At 39.3% G+C, this 19,129-nt stretch overlaps 1 protein-coding gene across 2 annotated transcripts in view; it reads left to right on the top strand.

Annotated features, from left to right (window-relative positions):
- The window catches only part of INPP5A (inositol polyphosphate-5-phosphatase A), a 241,060-nt gene that overhangs the window by 142,450 nt on the left and 79,481 nt on the right, over positions 1-19,129 (top strand). For both annotated transcript variants that reach the window (XM_082764474.1, XM_082764473.1), the window contains exon 8: positions 7,262-7,381. In XM_082764474.1, coding sequence (XP_082620600.1) covers positions 7,262-7,381 — 120 coding nt within the window. The remainder of the gene's footprint in view (positions 1-7,261; positions 7,382-19,129) is intronic.

The following is a 19,129-nucleotide window of genomic DNA, read 5'->3' as shown; positions in this document are numbered from 1 at the left end:
TTTACTGGAACAAAACTTTTTATCTCTCATATTCAGGTCAGGATTCCCATTTTAAATCTAAGGCATGGTCCTGTTCTCTGTGAGCTTGCTTATTTTCATCCCAGAGCAAAGTAAAGCACCTGGCAGCCCACCACTCTCTAACCAGGTTTGATGAAGGGGCAGCAGAGAGCTGGTAGCACACTTTTCATCTTTGTGCTCATTCAGTGCTTAGGAAGTGACTCATCAAACAGGTAGAGTGTAACCTGTCTGTTATGAATACGGAGTCACATGTAAGATATGCTGTGAAAATCTGTGGAAGAAACAAATGGTTTTTGCTCTTAGAATTATCTATCAGCCTAAACAAACCTTAAAGAGGGTTGAGGGCAGCAGACAACTGTATGAATATAAATGTTGAACATCATTATGATGTTGTATGTTAGAAGACTTAGGAAGAAGCAGTACCAACCAGTATTGACAAGAGGAGTTTTTCATAACCGAAGATATTTAATGCGTTTGAAAATTCAGATTGTATTTTGTATTCTGTATTTAATAACAATAGTAGTAATAGTATATGTCAGATGGAGAAGTTCATCGTACAAAACATTATATATGAGAGAGCTTGAATATTTTCCTTGTCTTAATACAAGGAGAGTTCAATAAATCCACAGATAGTTCAGATTTCTCTAGCCCCACATGGAAATCTGACCATACCTTTTTACCATTTAGTCACAGTTTTGGTCTTTATTGCTTATTTTTGTTATAGCAACTGTAAAACGTGTGACTGTACAACAGTTTTACATTCTTCCTGTAGTCATTTCATGTTTTAAAACCACAAGTTTGATCTTAAAATCTGATAAATGTTCATACAGCTTGACATCTGAGTGATTATTAGTGTTCTTGCTTGTTTGCATAAGCATGTTCATTACACTAGGCAAACAAATTGTGAAAAATGAAAGAGCAGCAAATTTTCTCCCTTTATAAAATTTGTTTTGACTCAGAAACCAGGCAGGCAGCTATTCAGTAATTTAGGTTCTTGTTAATTTTTCTGGATCCATATGACATAGCATGTGACTCTACCCGTAAAGATCTGCAGAAGTAGGTAGCATTGCAGAGTCAATAAAATCATAAAATCATAGAATGGTTTGGGTTGGAAGGGACCTTAAAGATCATCTAATTCCAACCCCCTGCCATGGGCACAGACACTTTTCACTAGACCAGGTTGTCCAAAGCCCCCCCAGCCTGGCCTTGGGCACTGCCAGAGAGATGGGGCACCCACAGCTTCTTTGTGCAGCCTCTTCCAGTGCCTCACCACCCTCATAGGAAAGAATTTCTTCCTGACATCTAATCTAAATCTCCCCTCTTTTAGTTTAAAGACATTTCCCCTTGTCCTATCGCCACACTCCTTGACAAAAAGTCCCCCCCAGCTTTCCTGTAGGCCCCCTCTAGGTACAGGAAGGCTTCTGTGAGGGCTCCCCAGATCCTTCTCTTCAGGCTGACCAAACCCAGCTGTCTTAGCCTGTCTTTGTAGGTGCTCCAGCCCCTTGATCATCTTTGTGGCTCTCCTCTGGGCTCGTTCTAGTAGGTTCATGTCCTTCTTGTGCTGGGGTCCCCAGAGCTGAATGCAAGGCTCCAGGTGGGGTCTCATGAGAGCGGAGCAGAGGGGGACAATCACCTCCCTCACACTGATGGCCACACTTCTTTTGATGCAGCCCTGAATATGCTTGGCTTTCTGGGCTGCAAGTGCACATTGCCAGCTCATGTTGAGCTTCTTGTCAACCAACATCCCAAGGTCCTTCTCCTCAGGGCTGCTCTCAATACCTCTCTGCCTAGCTCATGTTTGTGCTTGGGACGTTGACCTTGTCCTTGCTGAACCTCATGAGGTTCACACAGACCCACCTCTCAAGCCTCTCCAGGTCCCTCTGGATGGCATCCCTCCCCTCCAGCATGTTGACGGTATCACAAAGCTTGGTGTCATTGGCAAACTTGCTCAGGGTGCACTTGATCCCATAGTCCATGTCACTGACACAGATGTTAAATAGTGCCCATACCAGTAATGATCCATGAGGAACACCACTCATTACTGATCTCCACTTGGACATTGAGCCATTGACCACAATTCTTTGAGTGCAAGCATCCAGCCAATTCCTTACCCACCAAGTCATCCATCCATCACATCCGTGTCTCTCCAGTTTAGAGACAGTGGGATATCATGAGAGACAGTGCCAAATTCTTTGCTGAAGTCTAGGTCAACAATGTCAGTTGCTCTTCCCCTATCCACCAGTGCTGTAACCCCATCATAGAAGGCCACCAGATTTGTCAAGCATAATCTGCCCTCAGTGAAGCCATGTTGGCACAATTTGCTATTCTGGCCTGTTGTCTTATATCATGGGAGTTTTCTCTCAGATATATCTCTCCTATCTTCTTGGATTTCCTATTTTTAAGGAAAAAAAAAAAAAAAGGTTTTGAATTTAATTCTAGGCCTTTATGAGGGAAAAAATCTCTTCAGAGATAGCTTTAAAAGAAATGTTTACTTGTGGATTGATACTGCAAAGGGGTAGTTCTTGGAAGGAGCAGTGTGTAGCTAGATGTTCAGATCAGAAAACATACGATGCTTACTTTTCACAAGGGTATGTTGCAAATTAAGAGTGGGGATTTTTCTCATCTATAATGAGGTGAGCTATGTTGGTAGTTTCCTGTATGGAATAGTCTATGATGATGATCCACATGATCCAACAGTATCTCAAACGTTTCTGAGGATAAGTTAAAGAGGCAAGTTACTGTGAACAATTGCTGGAGAATGAAAGTGAAATATTATGGAAAATATATGGGTTTAGAAAGTAAACCTTATTAGATCTCAGTGTATAATATGTCTATTTGTGGTATAAGTGTTTAGACCCTGTCTATACGCATATACATATAAAATAAATAAATGATTCATATAACAAAGTATTTTTTTCATTTATATTTGAGGTGAGCAAAGTTCTGGCTGTTTTCATAATTGTGACTTTTGATCTATACATCTCTGTGTGCTAATAGTTGAATTAAAATATATCCAAGGGATTTGTAAATGCTTCCTTGTGAATCCTTGAATAGAAGCTATTAACTTTCCCTTCCTGGGAAAACATCATTATAGAGTGTACCTCATGCCAAAAACAGAGGTGACCTTGAAATATTTCAGAAAAAATGTCCTCTTTTTCCTTCTTTTCGATTTGGTGATATGCCCCAGTTGAGGTCCTCTGTGGGTCCAGATTTTTCACATCCATTATTCTTCATTATCTTATCTTTAGAGTAAACAAGGAGCTAAGAAATTCTCTAACAGGAATTTATGGGGCACTCTGAGATTTTATTTCAAGAAAAAGATAGAACACTTCATTTTTTAAACTATTTTGAATATAATCAGTTTGGGGTTTTATTATTATTTTTAGTTGATTTCTATTCCAATAGTTCTTAGTCCTACTGTATTAATGAGTACAAGATAGCACCCTGCATACATTACAGTCTAAGTACAGATTTACATGTACAGTTTATGTTTGCTAATGATGATGGAGTAGAGAATGCAGTTATCAAATGTAGGTATGGCACCAATCTGAGAAGAACATCTGCAAGTACATCAGAGGTCAGAATCAGCAATCAAAGTTGTTTTCAAGTTTTAGATAAAGTAGGATTGCAAGCTTAAATTCAGGGAGGTGTAAAACATTGCTCTTTGAAAGGAGAATTCAAAAGCACTGATACAATATTGGGAATAACTGACAGATTATCCATACAGTAGAAATAGATTAAGGGAACAGAAATTGAATGTAGTTCTTTCTGAGATGTGTTACAAGATACATCAAGGGAAGGGCATGAATGGGTGAAGGTATGGTTATTATTTAATTCAGCTCCACCAAGCCCTTCGATAGAGTATTCTGTCTTGTTTTGAGTGCTGTGCATTAAGTAAGTTGGAAAAAGAACAGTAGAGTCCAGAGTGGTGAAAGTATTTGAGTTGGAGTTGAAAAAATTGAGCTTGCCACATCTAGGAGACTAGTTGTTGTCTGTCTCCCCTGTGGAGATGGCAGATGGAAATCAGTGTCATTTGCAGGAAAACAGACAATATGATGAAAAATAAATTAGGACAGGACAGGTAAATTGTAGATGGAAGGTCCTTCAATAGCAAATTGTAAGAACAAGTGGTTTTGGACAGATGGTGATGGGTTAGAGGAACCTTCACCTGTGACACGAGGTTTTTCCCATCGCACAGGAATTCTTTTTGTTCGTTTGTCAGGCAGACAAGAATGAACATCTCCAGCCATCATCTCCAAATCATGTTTTGTAGTTATGGACTAATTATATCTAAATACAAAGGTTAGTAGGACTACTTTAGCATAACCATGAGTTCATTCAGCAAGATACACTGTTGCCCATAGACAAGAAAAAAAACAAACAACAACACACAAACAAACAGAAAACAAACAAACAAACAAACAAAAACCACCAAGAATATCTTTGGAAGAAGCCTGTATGCCAGCTGCTTGGTGACCAGTGTGCCTTTATCATACCTTTGTTGATTTGACTGCCATTAACTGCTATGTCCAAGTACAATTCCTCACTCCATCGTTATCTGGGGTATTTCCCTGTGCAGCAGGGGGGTTCTGCTGGACACTGCTAGCTGACAAAATCCATTCCCATGTTCTTGGTGGCAGGCTGCAAACTCTTTTTTGTAAATGAGGTACGTTTGCCATTTCTGTTCCTGTTTACCCCCATGCTGAATTCTCAAACAGAGCAATGGCAGTTTCATTTTGCCTCCATTCTTCCCATAACTTTTTTTCTGATCTAAGTGCTGGCTACTTTTGACCAGCTACAACCAAATTTTATCAGCCTTTTTTGTGAATATGAGAATAAAGCATTTTAAAAGGCACAGGCGGAGGTTCACTGACATTGGGAAAAATTTCTTTATCATGAAAGCGGTCAAACACTGGAACAGGCTTCCTATCAAAGTGGTTGATGACCCATGCCCATCAGTGTTCAAGAGGCATTTGAATAATGCCCTCATTAACATGCTTTAATTTTTGGTTCTTCCTGAAGTGGTCAGGCAGTTGGACTTGATGGTCTTTGTAGGTTCCATTGAACTGTACTGTTCTGTTCAGTTCTGTTCTATTCTAAAAAGTCTAGTTTCTTATAGCAGTCCTCTAGGATAGACTTATGTCTCTGGCATGTAATTTCAGTTTCTCTATAGTTTAAAACATGTTTAAAGGAATCTATTCAGTTGTATTCAGGAAATAGCCCACACTTCTCAGACACATGCTACTGCAATAATTACCATCAGCGTTCATGACCTCAGATGGTATGAACCAGCGTTCATACCCAAACTTTATTTTTTTAAACACTAAGCAAAATTTCAGCACATCACAGTATTTTGCATGTAGGAGCTGACAGGGCATGCCACATTTCCAAAGTGCTAGAGAGGCCTCCCTTCCAAAACATAACATAGCCAGTACTATTCTGTAACTGTTCTTGGGAGCTTTGTAGGAACCAATGCAGGATGCAGGAATTTTTGCTTATACTAGTTTGTTTTGTGGGTGGTTTGTCTGGGGGGCACAGGTGTTCTATGGGGAGAGGAAGGCTGGGATTGTTGTTGCTTCATCTGTGGGCAGAGTATTCAAGGTTTTTTGGTTTCATTGTGACTCACTGTGGTCAATCACCAAAAGATCTTAATCGCAAAGCAGTGAGAAGGTGTAGTTTTTTAATAATACAGACCAGGTCTCTAGAACACAGAAGGGCAAAAGTAGAGCTGAATGCCAGCTTGAACATAACAGCTGGATAGCTTCCTGTTTGCCACTCAGGTGGATCCTTTCAGTGAGCAGTGGAAAACCAAAGTTCAGAAAGACAGCTTGCCTTCCAAGTGACTGTTAGCCCTCTAGAAGTGACACTTAGTATGTGATTAATGTAGTAAAAATCATAAATTCCTCTGTGTGGTCATAGTTATAACAGCAAACTCCTATGTGAAGATTTTCTGCCACAGTGAAAAGTGGGAGTGTATGAAACAATGAAATAAATAATAATAATAAAAAAGTTTCATACAGGTATGTTGTAAGGCCATTATCAGCCAAAATCAGCCAAGTGTTGTGCAGTCTTACAGCAAATTCCAGTCCGTGTCTCAAAGAACTTAGTCTGTAATACTGGATATGTAGTTACAAATATCTGTCACAAGTGGACAGGAAAACAGGGTGGACACATAGTGATCAGAGGAAGTCATTTATCTTTTATGCAGAGGGGCAAAGAAAGGTATTTCTGTTTCACGGGAAGTTGGTTTCATTCACTAATACCCTTATTTCTCCTTTTCCCCCACCCAACCCCAAATCCATAGATCTTCCCTAGAAGGAACATGCTTCTATTCAGAAATCTCCTCTGTCAGATTTTGGCCATCCCACAAGGCAGATGCTGGGCATGGTAACAGCAGTCCTCAACTCCCACTTGTTCCTCCTGGAGGACAGGGGCTCCCAAAGCCCAGGCAGTGTTTCCCAGTCTGGTCTGTTTCCTCCCAGAACATGCTACCCGTAGCTGGTACAGGATGGCAATGCCATGGGCTTCTGGCTAAGCCAGCCCACAGGCAGGTGAAGGGACTCACTGCAGAGTAGCAAAGGATGAGTTAATACTCATGTCTTTCAGGTTAAAAAGCAAAGCAGTAAAATTTTACAATTTTTACAGGTTTTCCGAGGCCAGATCCTCATCCTGCAAGCACAGTCTGAGATGGACATCCTAGTGTCCTTTTCCTAACTGGAATTTGTGTGCAGATTGACCACTATTATCGTGGCATTCTCCATGCAGGGACAGAGAAAAAGTTACAGTTGTATGATTTATCTTTTAATGTCAGTAAAACTATGCAGTCAGTAGCTCTTCATTTTGTTAATTAAAAATTCACAGTTCTGCTAGGTGTTTAGCTACCACTTCTAATCATGAAGTTGTTTGTTTACACATGCAATTTTCGTCTTTAATCATTTTAGTGAGAAAGTACTGCTTAATTTATATGGATTGTAACAGTTGAATAGCTTTTCATTTTCATATTATACATGTTTTAAGAGAAGCCTTGATTCAATCTTACCTGTTTATGACTTAGCATAAGTTCAATGACAATTTTCTGGTGATGATAGCTTAATTTGCACAGTCAGTGAGAGTAAATATTAAGGTAACAGTAGAGAGAATATAAAAAGTGTTATCATGTTGAATGCTTTGGTGAATGTAATAAATGTTTTTTTTCTTTTACCCTGAGTCATTTTATTTTTTTCCTTTTTTTTTTTTGTCATAGTGCCTTTGACTTGGTAAACATTCATCTTTTCCATGATGCTTCCAATTTAATTGCTTGGGAAACAAGCCCATCCGTTTACTCAGGAATACGGCATAAGGCTCTTGGCTATGTACTTGATAGGTATGTATTAGCCTTTACTAGCCTCTCTCAATCTTCTTTGTTCATAAGCAGTTTATAAAATATGTTTCAAAAGGCACACTCAGAAATGTAGAGATTTTTATTCTGTGAACTGAAAATGGTCAGTCTTTATAAGAATTTTCTACACAGTACCAATTACAGATCATTTTATAATACTTACTCTTTTAACATAAATTACTGAGTTTGGATAATCCTTCTGAAGTCACCAAAAGTTGTGAAGAAGAAAGTAGATTTATTTTTATAATATGTTAGCTTAGTTTCTTTTTAGTCTACATTGAGTCTAATAAAGCTGTCATTTGTGTTTTCAGTTAAGGAATAATAGAATAAGATTCGATATTAGGAGGACTCTCTTCACTGAGAGGGTGGTCAGGCACTGGGACAGGCTCCCCAAGAAAGTGGTCACAGCATCAAGTTGCTGGAGCTCAACAAGTGTTTGGACAATGCTCTCAGACATATGGTCTGATTTTCAGGTGGTCCTGTGTTGAGCAAGGAGTTGGACTCAGAGATCCTTGTGGATCCCTTCCAACTTGGGATATTCTTTGATTCTACAATCCTAACAGCTGTGGTTGGAAGGGACCTCTGGGCATCTTTTGTCCATCCTGTTCAGAACAGTACTGACTTCAACATCCAATCAGGTTGTGCAAGGCTTACCCAGCTGAGCTTTGAATATGTCCACATACAGTGATTTACACTCTCTTCAGGCCACTCATTTCTGTGTTTGACCACCTTTTTTGTGTCTTTGTTTTCCCTAACTCAGTCAGAATTTCCTTCAATGCCATTTGTGTTCGTTGCCCCTTATCTTTTGGTGTACGTTGCTGAGGAGAGTCTGGGTCTGTCTCTTCTGTAACCATCAAATAGATAAAGCCAGCAACAAAATCCTCCCGTAGACTTCTTTTCTGTAAACTGAACAAATCCAGCTCTTCCAGCATCACAGGCTCGGTCCCCCTCAACATTAAACCCTGTGGTGTTTCAGTCTCAGTACCGGCTCAGTGCAGCAGGCAGCTAATCTTTTTAAAGTGACAAAACAGCATTTGTATGCAGTCATCATTGTTATTAATAACATCACGGTCTATAAGAGTGTTACAGATTTGATTCATATGATGGGTGGTACAATACAGAGGACGGCGTATTCGGTGGTCCCAAAAATACCCCAAAATTTACAGCTGCCCTATTTAGCAGTTATAAAGTCAGAAATAAAGACCACTTTCCTTGAGAGAGAAAAAATGATTTCTGCATGGGCATACACGTATTGGTAATATAAGCAGGTATTTCTCTTCCAAGATACTGCTTGACCTCCTGTTTGTCTGAGAAATGGAACTTTAAAGAAGCCATGGCATACTTATAGCACATGCTGCCGTGTGTATCTGTGGCATAAAATGATGCTTAAAACAAACCACATAGGCTGGGAAAGATAAAGGCAGAGCAGTTTGTGTATTTTTTTAAATGCACTCCTTGTATCTAAGCATTTAATTTTCTTTAAGTACATCTGAATGGTTTGTGGCATCTTTGGAAATTGTGTACCACCCTCTCGTCATCGTGCCTTGGCAGTATACCTGTCTCCCTTCTCTTAGATTTTGCATCATCACCCCAGTGTATCTCCTTTTACAGATGTATTTACATGAGGAAAAATGTTGCATTTTAACATGAGATTTAAAAATATTACGTGCTCTGAGGATAACAAAGCAAGCAATAGCTTCCAGCACATGCTAATTTGCTGACTGCACTGAACATAGGGATTTGGATCAATAAGGGTGAAAACTATTACATGCTAGTTTGTCTGCACTGAGACTTCAGGATGTGCTAGTTGGTACGTGGAACCCTTGCTCCGACAGCTTGGCGTTGTGCGCACTTGCTGCTCATCCCATGACGCCCCGTTCCCTGTTGTCCCCAGGCAGCTACCACCCGCACCCCAGCCCCATGGCACTTGCCCGAACAAGCCCGGTGCCTGCCTCCATGGCACTGAGAGCCCCTGCACGGCCACTTCCCCCATGTTTTTTCCAGGGACTTCCACAACCCCTGGCTCCCCCTGCATGGCGGGGCTGGCCCGGCCGAGGTGCTGCAGGCTGTGGCCAGCCACCGACAGCAACCCGAGGCCAGGCCTGAGGGAGCAGCAGGGCTGCTGCCGCCCATCCCCGAAGCACAGCCATGCCTCCCAGCCCCACACATTTCAGGTTAGCAGAGGGGAGGAGAGCAGGTGAGAGTTGTTGCTCAACCTCAGACTGTGGCCAAGCGGGCTGAGATGAGGGACATGTTGACGTGCTCCATGTGTCTCTTCCTTCTCACGTTTGCCTGTAACCTTCCCTGCATGCAGTACATGCAGCATCTCCCCAGAGAGGGCTCCTCACCAACAAGTTACAGTTTACTCTTCTGGCTGTCTCTTGCAGCAGCCTAGAAATTAAGGCTGCTCCTGAACCAAAGTTATGCACTGAAAAATGTCTTTGTGTATGCAATGTTGTCATTGTTCAGCCTGGAGAAGAGGAGGCTTAGGGGAATCTTGTCAGTGTCTATAAATACCTGAAAGGAGGGTGCAAAGAGGACACAGCCTGGCTCTTTTCAGTGGTTCCCAGTGCCAAGACAAGAGGCAATGGGCACAAACTGGAGCACAAGAGGTGTCATCTAAACAGCAGGAAATTTCTGTGCTGTGCAGATGACAGCACTCTTGCACAGGCTGCCCAGAGAGGATGTGGAGCCTCCTCCCCAAGGAGGAGACTCAAAAGCTGCCTGGGCACAAACCTGGGCAACCCTCTCTGGATGTCCGTGCTGAAGCAGGAGTTGGACCAGATGACCTTCAGGGGTCCCTTCCTACCTCAACCATTCTGTGAATCTTGGATTCACTATCCAAATTTTCACTGAAAAAAACATTCTGAAATGTAGTATGGGGTATAAATACCTTTGCAATCACTTTCTATCTAAAGGTTTACTTCTTTCTAGAAGTCTTGTCTTAGGATGATACTTAAACAAAAGATACTGTTTTTTTCCCACTATATATGTGCTTTTCCTGTGTACCCCAGCAGAGGGCTAAATATGAATTTCTCCAAAAATAGACATTTATTTTCACTTTGGGGGGATAATAAAAGGATGAAGAGGAATAATCCAGTATGTCTGGTCCTGTATCCGTTTTTCTGTGATACCACAGGTAAAAGCTGTTCAAATCATCAGAAAACACTAGGCTCTTGGAAGGTTTGTAAATAGGCGGCAAGCAGTAGATTACAGTAAAAGATCTTTTATTTAGAGGACAAAGCCACAGTTAGTTCAGGTTCTACTTCCAGTAGTTTGGGAGATTTGTGTGTTCTGTTACATACATCAGTGTGAAAAAGGCCTTTTTTTTTTCTTTTTTTTTTTAATCTCCATTGGTCTCCTCTCCTTTTCGTATGCTTTGCACTAGGGAACTTTAGCAAACCTGTATAAACCTCTTGCATTATATATTGTACACTTGTTTACAGCATACAGTGTGCTTCATTAGCTAATTTTGGCTTTGGACCTCCCACGATGCCCTGGCAGGGGTAAGGTAATACGACTGTAGTATTAGTGTCAGCTGTGGGTCAAAGATGTCATGATGGTATATCACTAAAATGTGACACTGCCAAAAACTGCCCCAACTCCCCTGTCCTTAGAAAAGAAAACCTTCAATTTTAGGTTGCACACTAGTACTGTGAGTTTGCATTCAGATGAATTGTTCATTTTGAGAGAGCAGCCAGCCGCAGATCCGGACCTCCATAGTGAAATGATGGGCTGACTCGCACAAAAGGGGAGTTCTGTAAGAGCAGTGAATAATGGGAAACCCCTTTCATCGGCATTGCTAACCTTTTGGCAGCCACCAGCAAACTCTATTCTGATCTGCTGATTGGGGAGGACAATACACTGAAGCTCACTTTGAATGCATGCTACCACCAACAGTGTCCCCATTCAGAGGGTTTTGGGAACCATCTTTGACCATTGTCTGCCATCACTCCTTCAGACAGTAGGAAAAGGGAAAGTGAGAACGTCTATAGGGGGAAAAGTACTTCTTTTCTTGGCTTTAATCTCTTTTTAAAGCTTCATAGATCTACATTTCCAGCTGAGCTACTGGAGCTATGCAGTGTCAGATAAATATTGAAGAGAGAGGTTTCAAGCTGAGCTTTTAAATCCCCTTATCTGCATGAACTAATAATGCAGATTTAGTGCTGTTAAAAACAGAGACTGGTAAGTCTTTTCCTTTAAAGCCTTTAAACTGCTAAAGAGCATTTAACAGAAATGCAGTTCAAACCCAGAGAACAATGCTGAGAAGGAAAACAGTTTAATGAGCTAAACCTTCACTGAATGAAGCAAAAACACCTTCTCACAGTTGATTTAGGTCACTGTGGGAGTAAGTGAAAGCTAGGTTCTGTTAACTCTGCATCTTCATAAACATGAATTAAGTACAGCCTTTTCATGTAAGGTAAAAGCTATCACAGGACTTTGAAACACAAAAAACAAGAAAGTTTGCAAATACAGCTTGGATAAATTACCTTAACTATTAAAATCAGAGAAGTTGGTTTCCCAAAATTATTTTAACACAAGGTTTTACCACATAAGCATGAAGCATCTCAGTATATCTAAATTACTGAGAAGGGGAAGTGTTAGAGGAGAAAAAAAAAAAAAAAAAAAAGACAAAAGGGAATAGGTGCAGAGTGAATGTTTTAAAGTTGTCTTTAGAAGTTTCCTCTTGAGTGAATCTATTAATAAACGTAATAACATATTTAGAGAATAGAAAGGTTTAATCTCGCAATGGTGTTATGAAGTGATTTACCTTTAAAATTAGCTTTTTTGAAATTAGAAAATGAATAATACAGCAAGGAGAATGTTTTTAAAGACAACTAGCTGGTGTATGCTGGGCCAGATTGTTTTAATCATTTGCCACTTAGCAAATGTGAAGAAAATATGGTGATAAATAGATTCTTTAAGAGAGCTAGAATTACATCAGTGATGAGCAAATATTTGTTTATTTACAAATACATACACAGTGTATATGTATAAAATTGGTCTCTGTAATGAGTCGATGCTAATGTAAACCCAAACTAAATTCCCAGAAGTCAATTATATTGTTCCAGATACAAATGCAGTCAAATCTGAAGTTGCTTTATAAATCAGAATATAGAACACCAGTAGTGTATTTTCTAAGACAAAAAGAAATTCTTCTAGACCCATTTTGGTTAATTCACATGTACCGTTATCCCTATTTGCATCATACTTGCATCTTTTTATTTTCTAAAGGTGGAAAGTTCAAGCTATATAAGAGATTAAAAAAGGAAATTATTTTATGTTTTACTTCAGACTTCCATACATCTCCTGTAATTAATGCTTGTGCATGTGTATATTGCTGTATTAGTCATATACTTTAGATCCTTGCTAGGGAAAAATGTCTGCTAAATTTACAAATTGAGTAGAAACCATAGGATAGGGTCCTTTAAAAGTATTAGAAAATAGTATGTTAAGAATAAGAATGTCAGATATTAGCCTGATAACTGTCATTTTTGTTGTGCCAGCCATTTAAACTTCCTGAAATTATCTAGAGCATTCAGATCCATAAAATGAATGTTTTTCTTTCATTTTTTTTCTTTTTTTTTCCTTTTTTTTTTTTTTTTTTTTTTTAAGAAAGTGACAGTGCTCTTCTGTTTTCCTATTGAAATGTTCCCTGGCCTAGTTCAACAGAAACATTTTTACATTACAACTGTGAAATCTTGGCATAAAGCTCCCCTTTGTGCCCTTCATTATTTTCTCACAAATATAGTCCATTGTCACATAGCTGAAGTTAATTTGATCAACATTGGGACATTTAACTTTTATGTCCGGTCAAAGGAGCTGTTTCATGCTCATTTTGGGTATTCAAAAGAAATGATTGCCAGAAAAATAATGTTACTATTAACAATTCAGAGCAATTAGTTTCCCAGGGAGAGGCGATGTGATGCACCGGCTCCACACAACTATTCTTTGTCATTTTATGGATGCTCATCAGTCAACTGTCACATCTTCTCAAAGACCCCTCCAATCTAAATGTTTCTTTTTGGGCTTTTCCCAGAACTAGCAGCTGAATGAGCAAAAGAAAAGCCACTTAGTTTCTAGGCAAAGGAAAACTTCACTCTAAAGATCTGGGTCATTTGAGAAGATTCTAGGAGTAGCCTGCTTTTTTTTTTTCTTTTTTTTTTCAACAGTGATTTTAATGTCAAGTGAAAACTCTCTGTAATCATGTGTCTTCAAACATTTAGTGATTTTTTTTATGTATTCAGAAAGAATGCACTCCCAGGGCAAATAAACCTTCTATCCAAATGTCGTCTAACAAAGGTTTAAAACCCTAGATCACATTCAGAAAGACAGCTTTTCATTAAACACCCTGAGGCTCATCTCATTAATATTTAATCATCCCCCCCTTAAAGTAAGGTTAAGTGCTCTCAAAATTAACGTGTTTGTATAATATGCTCGTTAAAGAGCAAATCCAGCAAAATTATCTTGTTACTTTCAGCCTGTCAAACAAAGTCGAAGACACTTTTTCCTTGCTTTTTTTTTTTTCTATTGGCTCAAACTTTTACTTGTTTGATGTGGTTGTCAAAAAATTAACTCATGTCCTTCGTGTTTACACAAACAACTTTTGAATTTGATTTAGGTTATATTTTTAGCAGAGAAATGATTTTCTACTTGTATGCATTGTAACAAAAAATACACATGGTTATAATTTTAAGGACATGCTAAACATTTATACACTACATGAATGATGATTTTTGATAGTCCTAGTTGGCAAGTTTACCTTCATTCAGTTATTTTCTGTGTTTGGGGCTTTTTTTTTTTTCTCTTAATAACTGAACAGGTCCAGGGGTTTAGATTATCAAGACTATTATAACAAGCCTTTCTGGTGTTTGTTATTCATATTGTAAATAAAAGATCTCTTTTTTTCTCTCATGTCAAACATAAATCTGTAAAAGCAGAAACTGGTTTTCAAGCAAAGATCTAATTGGAAAATTAGCAATCCAAAATCCAGAACTTTAGTAACTTCTAGAAACATGTCACTTAAACAAAAAAATGTGTGGATATGCTAAGTCACACTTCAATTTGCCTACCTAATGTGAGCAGAATTGTGTCTCTTTCAGAAGAGATGTTAAAAATATAAAGCACTGAAACTTCCTGGAGTTTTTTTGTTTTGTTTTGTTTTGTTGTTTCGTTGTTGTTGTTGTTGTTTGTGTGTGCGTGTGTTGTTTTTGTTTGTTTGTTGTGTTGGTTTTTCTTTACAATAGTTTTCACAAAGACAAACTCACTGTCTAATGCTGTGGATTGCAGTAAAGGATTTGCCAAGTCTGCTTGTGAGGACTCTTAAGACTTCACCTCATCTTTTGTAAGGGTTTTGCTCCTTTGTACCTGTTTTCCATTAATAGGTTCTCCTGGAGCTGCCTCAGCTGTGTACCCCGTCTCTCTAGCAGAATACAACTGATGTAACTACAGACTAGACTGGATGTAGTATGAAAAGATAATTTGTGTAATTAAACAGAGACAATTGAAGAGAAAAGAGAAAAACTCTTAAAAAAGAAACCTGAAGCAGTGGCTGAAAATAACTTGTGGCCAGTTTGATTTTTCTCTGAAAGTGCCTTTATATAAGAATTGCAGGGCATGTCACATTCCCATTGGATTATTTTTCTCTTTTTACTGTAATTTGTTCCTTAGAGATTTGGAGGCTAGATAAAGAGCAGTCATTAGTGTCTAGCTAAAGGTGACACTCACATCAGCATTCATTGTGGTTTGTGCCTTTTGAAATGTTCTATCGTATAGTCATATAATCTTCCAGGATAGCTATGATTTAATTAAAAAGAATCTATATGGGCTGTTGATCCAATTTTTATTCATTTGCAGAGAAATGAAAATAAATTGCTATTGTGATTTTATTTACAAGCCACTGAATGCTCCCTGTAAAATGATGCTATGAGCTGATAGTTATAAAACGAAGAAATGGTTGAAAGAGCTCCATTCTGCTACCATTTGAGTCTATGGGCACTAAGTGAATAACCATCTTTCATCGTTTTTACTCCCATAGGGAAGGTAGGATCACTGTAGGAGAATGGTTGTTTTCTTTTGTGTGCTGTGTTCTGGAAAGATACAGATTATGTTTTACAGGTAAATAACCATATGCAAGTTGCAGCATTTTTAGCTGCTTGTCTGTGTGTCTGTACAAGTGCTGAACTACCTGTAGGTGGACTTTGCAGAAGTTCTTCATGAACTGGCAGGTAACTGCAGTAACTGCTTCACATTTAATGAAAGCCTCTTTACATTTCTTCCATCAGTGTATGGTTTAAGTTGCAGTTAAGATGTTTCAGTTTCTTACTGCAAAGAAGGATTGGTCCTGCAATCTCTGTATCCACCAGAATTTTCCTTGGCCAAATGCTAGCAGCTCTGATTTTTCAATCTTTTGAAAGAGAGGATTTTTCCTTCTCTTTAGCACTTCAAATATTTCTGTCATGTCACCCTTTGTTTTTTTCCTTTAACTAAGTAGTCCACTGTAGTGTGATTTTCAAAGGATTAAATGCCCAAGCTAATAATTAAGTATGTAAAATTTGTTACTTGTTAGCTTTTTTTTTTTTTTTTTTACATTGAGCATTTCTGAGTCCTTTGCAAGTGAAGACTTTCTGTGTTTCTAATAATTTGTATTAGGCTTTTCAAGAGCAGGGTTGTTTTTATTTTTGATTCACACTCTGTCTGAGCCTAGTTGGCTCCGCAGGCAAGCCGATGAGAACATGTTGGTTTCAGTTGCTAGCAATGCCCAGTGGTGTGATATGGCTGGCGTCCTGTCACCTTCTGCTGCCCCCTCTACCCATGTAGCCATCCCCCGGAGGCTGGACAGGGAAAGGCACCTGTGGCCAGTCTTGGGAGGGTATGGCAAGGTACAAATCTTCCAAGATTTCGTAATTATTCTGCCACTGTTCCCACTGGTGAACTGTCTCAGAGGTACAGTGCCTGTCTTTGGAATTTTTCTAGAGTTATCATAAAAAATACTTTTCCCAGATTTTAAAGAGTTAGAGGATCAGTATGCTATTGCCGTGGATCCTAGTTATTTTAAGGCTTGCCATTAGCACTTTTAACACTAAGTGAACACAGGGTTTGTTTTACTCTACCACATCCAAGCTGTGCAGAACTGTAAACAAGAATTGCTGTGTGTCAGTCTTTACGCAGATGAAGACATGGCAGTTATCTGCTGTCTGCTTATGACCACGTGTTACCAACACTGAGGGGATTCAGAAGTTATGTGTAAGAATTTTAGTCTTCCATGATAAAAGATTCAAAAAGACATGTGGTTTCTGTTTTTTTCTTGTTGTTTTCTTTTACATCAGTTGGAGAATGAGAAAATTTCTTTGTAATGGAACGCCAGTGCCGTAGTATTGTATTTTCCTGTAGCAAAATTGACAAGTACTTACATCATTATACATGGCTGCTATTTCATTAGGCGAATGTCAGTGTCAGGTAAGATCATGGTTTTATCAATATAATGAAAATACCAGTCAAGTGAGGAAAAAGTCACAATTTTCCAGCTCTAAAAATTGATTTTTATTGCTCTTCTTGTAATCCTTTCTTTGGATTAAGTATTTATTATTGATGTGGTCTTTCTTTTAATCTTAATAGATGCTGACATTGTAATTAATTAAAAAATACAGCATTTTTGCCCAAATGGCACTATATTGAAATTAAAAGTGAACATCACATATTAGTTAAACAGCCCTGGCAAATGCCTTGAGTGCTAAGATGATTGCCTAAGCTTCTTGACAATTCCCTTCATCTTGCTGTATGCTGCTTGACCTTTTGAGATGTTTTGGTGTTATTAATAGGTTTGAGCCATTATATCCGAAAGAACAGGGCACAAAAATATGATAAAGTTTATCTTTCTAATGACAGTGCTACAACACCTTAGGCATGCCAATGAAGTCACTTGCTTCCTGTCTTTTGAGGCACACTTACACATTACCCAGGTAACTTTTATTCAGGAAATTATGTTTTTTTCTGGAATTCGTCTCTCAATACGTACCTGGGAATGCAAGGTGATGCAAGCTGAGTGCTGACTGTACTGCAGAAGGGAAGCAATGCTCAGAAGAGCTGACAAGGTCCTGTCTTTCAAAGTTCTCTCTAAAGCTTTTGGTGGAGAGGTTGCGATTGTTTACTGAGAATCTCCCCAGGCCACTTCTCGAGGTGTGGATGTGCAATCTGAACTTTATGTCCAAAACTTAAATGGAAAAAGTAACAAGGATAGGAATGACAGAAATCTGACAGACCAAGTAGCAATCCTGTGCCTTTTTTTGTTGTAGCCAAAACCTAACATTTCCAGTCTCTTGATCTTCAGTGTCAACACGGCGGTGTTGTAGAAGACAATTTTCACTGTCGTCGTTCCAGGCCTTTCCACCAGAAGTCACTGCAGGAGTTGTTATTACCTCTGGCACTGTAGATCTACGTAAAAGAAAGTGCATGTAACCTTCTTATCCATAGTTCTCCTGCTGCTTTCATACTACCTCTTAGCTTCCACCAACGGGACAGTCAGGTCACTTTCTGCTTTTATTTTATCCCGTTCTAAACGTTCTCCTCTGGGGTAAGATCCTTGCTTGCCATGCAAGCTGTGCATGCCCTCAGCCAGGTGCAGGGCTCCACGGAGGGGCACAGGCCAAGTGGCATCCATGCTCCCCAGTGAGCCTGTGGGCAGCCCCACGGTGCCAGGCTCCTGGCAGTCCCTGGGCACTGCACCCATCCATCAGCTGAAGCATGGAAAGGTTTTACTGTCTCAGGAAGAGGCTCAGGTATGCCAGTATGGATTTTACTGAATTTGGATCAAAATAACCATTGGTCCAGAGCTGTGCTTAGATTAACGGTTAACAATATGAGCAGTTTAACCTGAGAAATGATTGCTGCAGCTAGACTGAGCTGTCATGTACATAGCTGTTTGTGATTTTTATCATCCTTTAGTTAGGAAAGGGCACTATATATAGGCAATCACATTTTCCCTGTAAAAGCAGCTTTCATGTCTTTAATCCTTCTGAATGAATAATATGCCAAAATATAGAGATTGCAAAAGGATAACTTCTTACCTCATAAGTTGTATGAGAGATACGGAAGCTTTCATACGAGTTAGTATTTAGCTTAAACGCATTTAGTTATTACATAAATGTGCTCACTGAATAAAATATGGGTTGACCTTTGGATTGTTTCTTCCCAAACAACGTGACAGTGTCCCTCCTTCTCCTCCATTCAGCCTGCTTGGCAGAGCTGCGAGTTTTTTTGTTTTGTTTTGTTATGTTATTGTTGTGTTTTGCTTTTTTTTTTAAAAAAAAAAAAAAAAAAAAGAAAAGAACCCTCAAGCCCTTCTTTTCAGTGGTGTCAAGTCAGGATGAATTGGCCAGGGAAGCATGTTTATAGACTGTGTGAAGAACTTTGTCTTTGTGTGGGAACGCTGGTGACACTGGTATGGCTTGCCTGAATGAACTGCGATGACGCGGCTAATAAGGTGTCCTGCTGAGTGCCGCCACAGCCTTTCTCAGACCTCCCACTTAATGCCATTCAGCTCCAGCTCAGTGTAGCTAATTTTTCCCATTCCCTCAATTCTTTAGGCCCCCTTACAAACAGAAAAGTCAACTTTCACACCGTGGAGAAGATAAGTGCTTTAGGAAATAATCGTGTAAACAGAATGTTACCTTCTGACCTGATGCTGATACCTTGGTCTGGGACAAAACCCAGCTGGCTATTGCATTAGACATG

Source organism: Aythya marila (assembly GCF_965140915.1).
Source record: "Aythya marila genome assembly, chromosome: 7".
NCBI classification, from domain to species: Eukaryota; Metazoa; Chordata; class Aves; order Anseriformes; family Anatidae; genus Aythya; species Aythya marila.
Note: the sequence above shows the minus strand (reverse complement) of the source record. Positions and strands in the feature narration are given on the sequence as shown.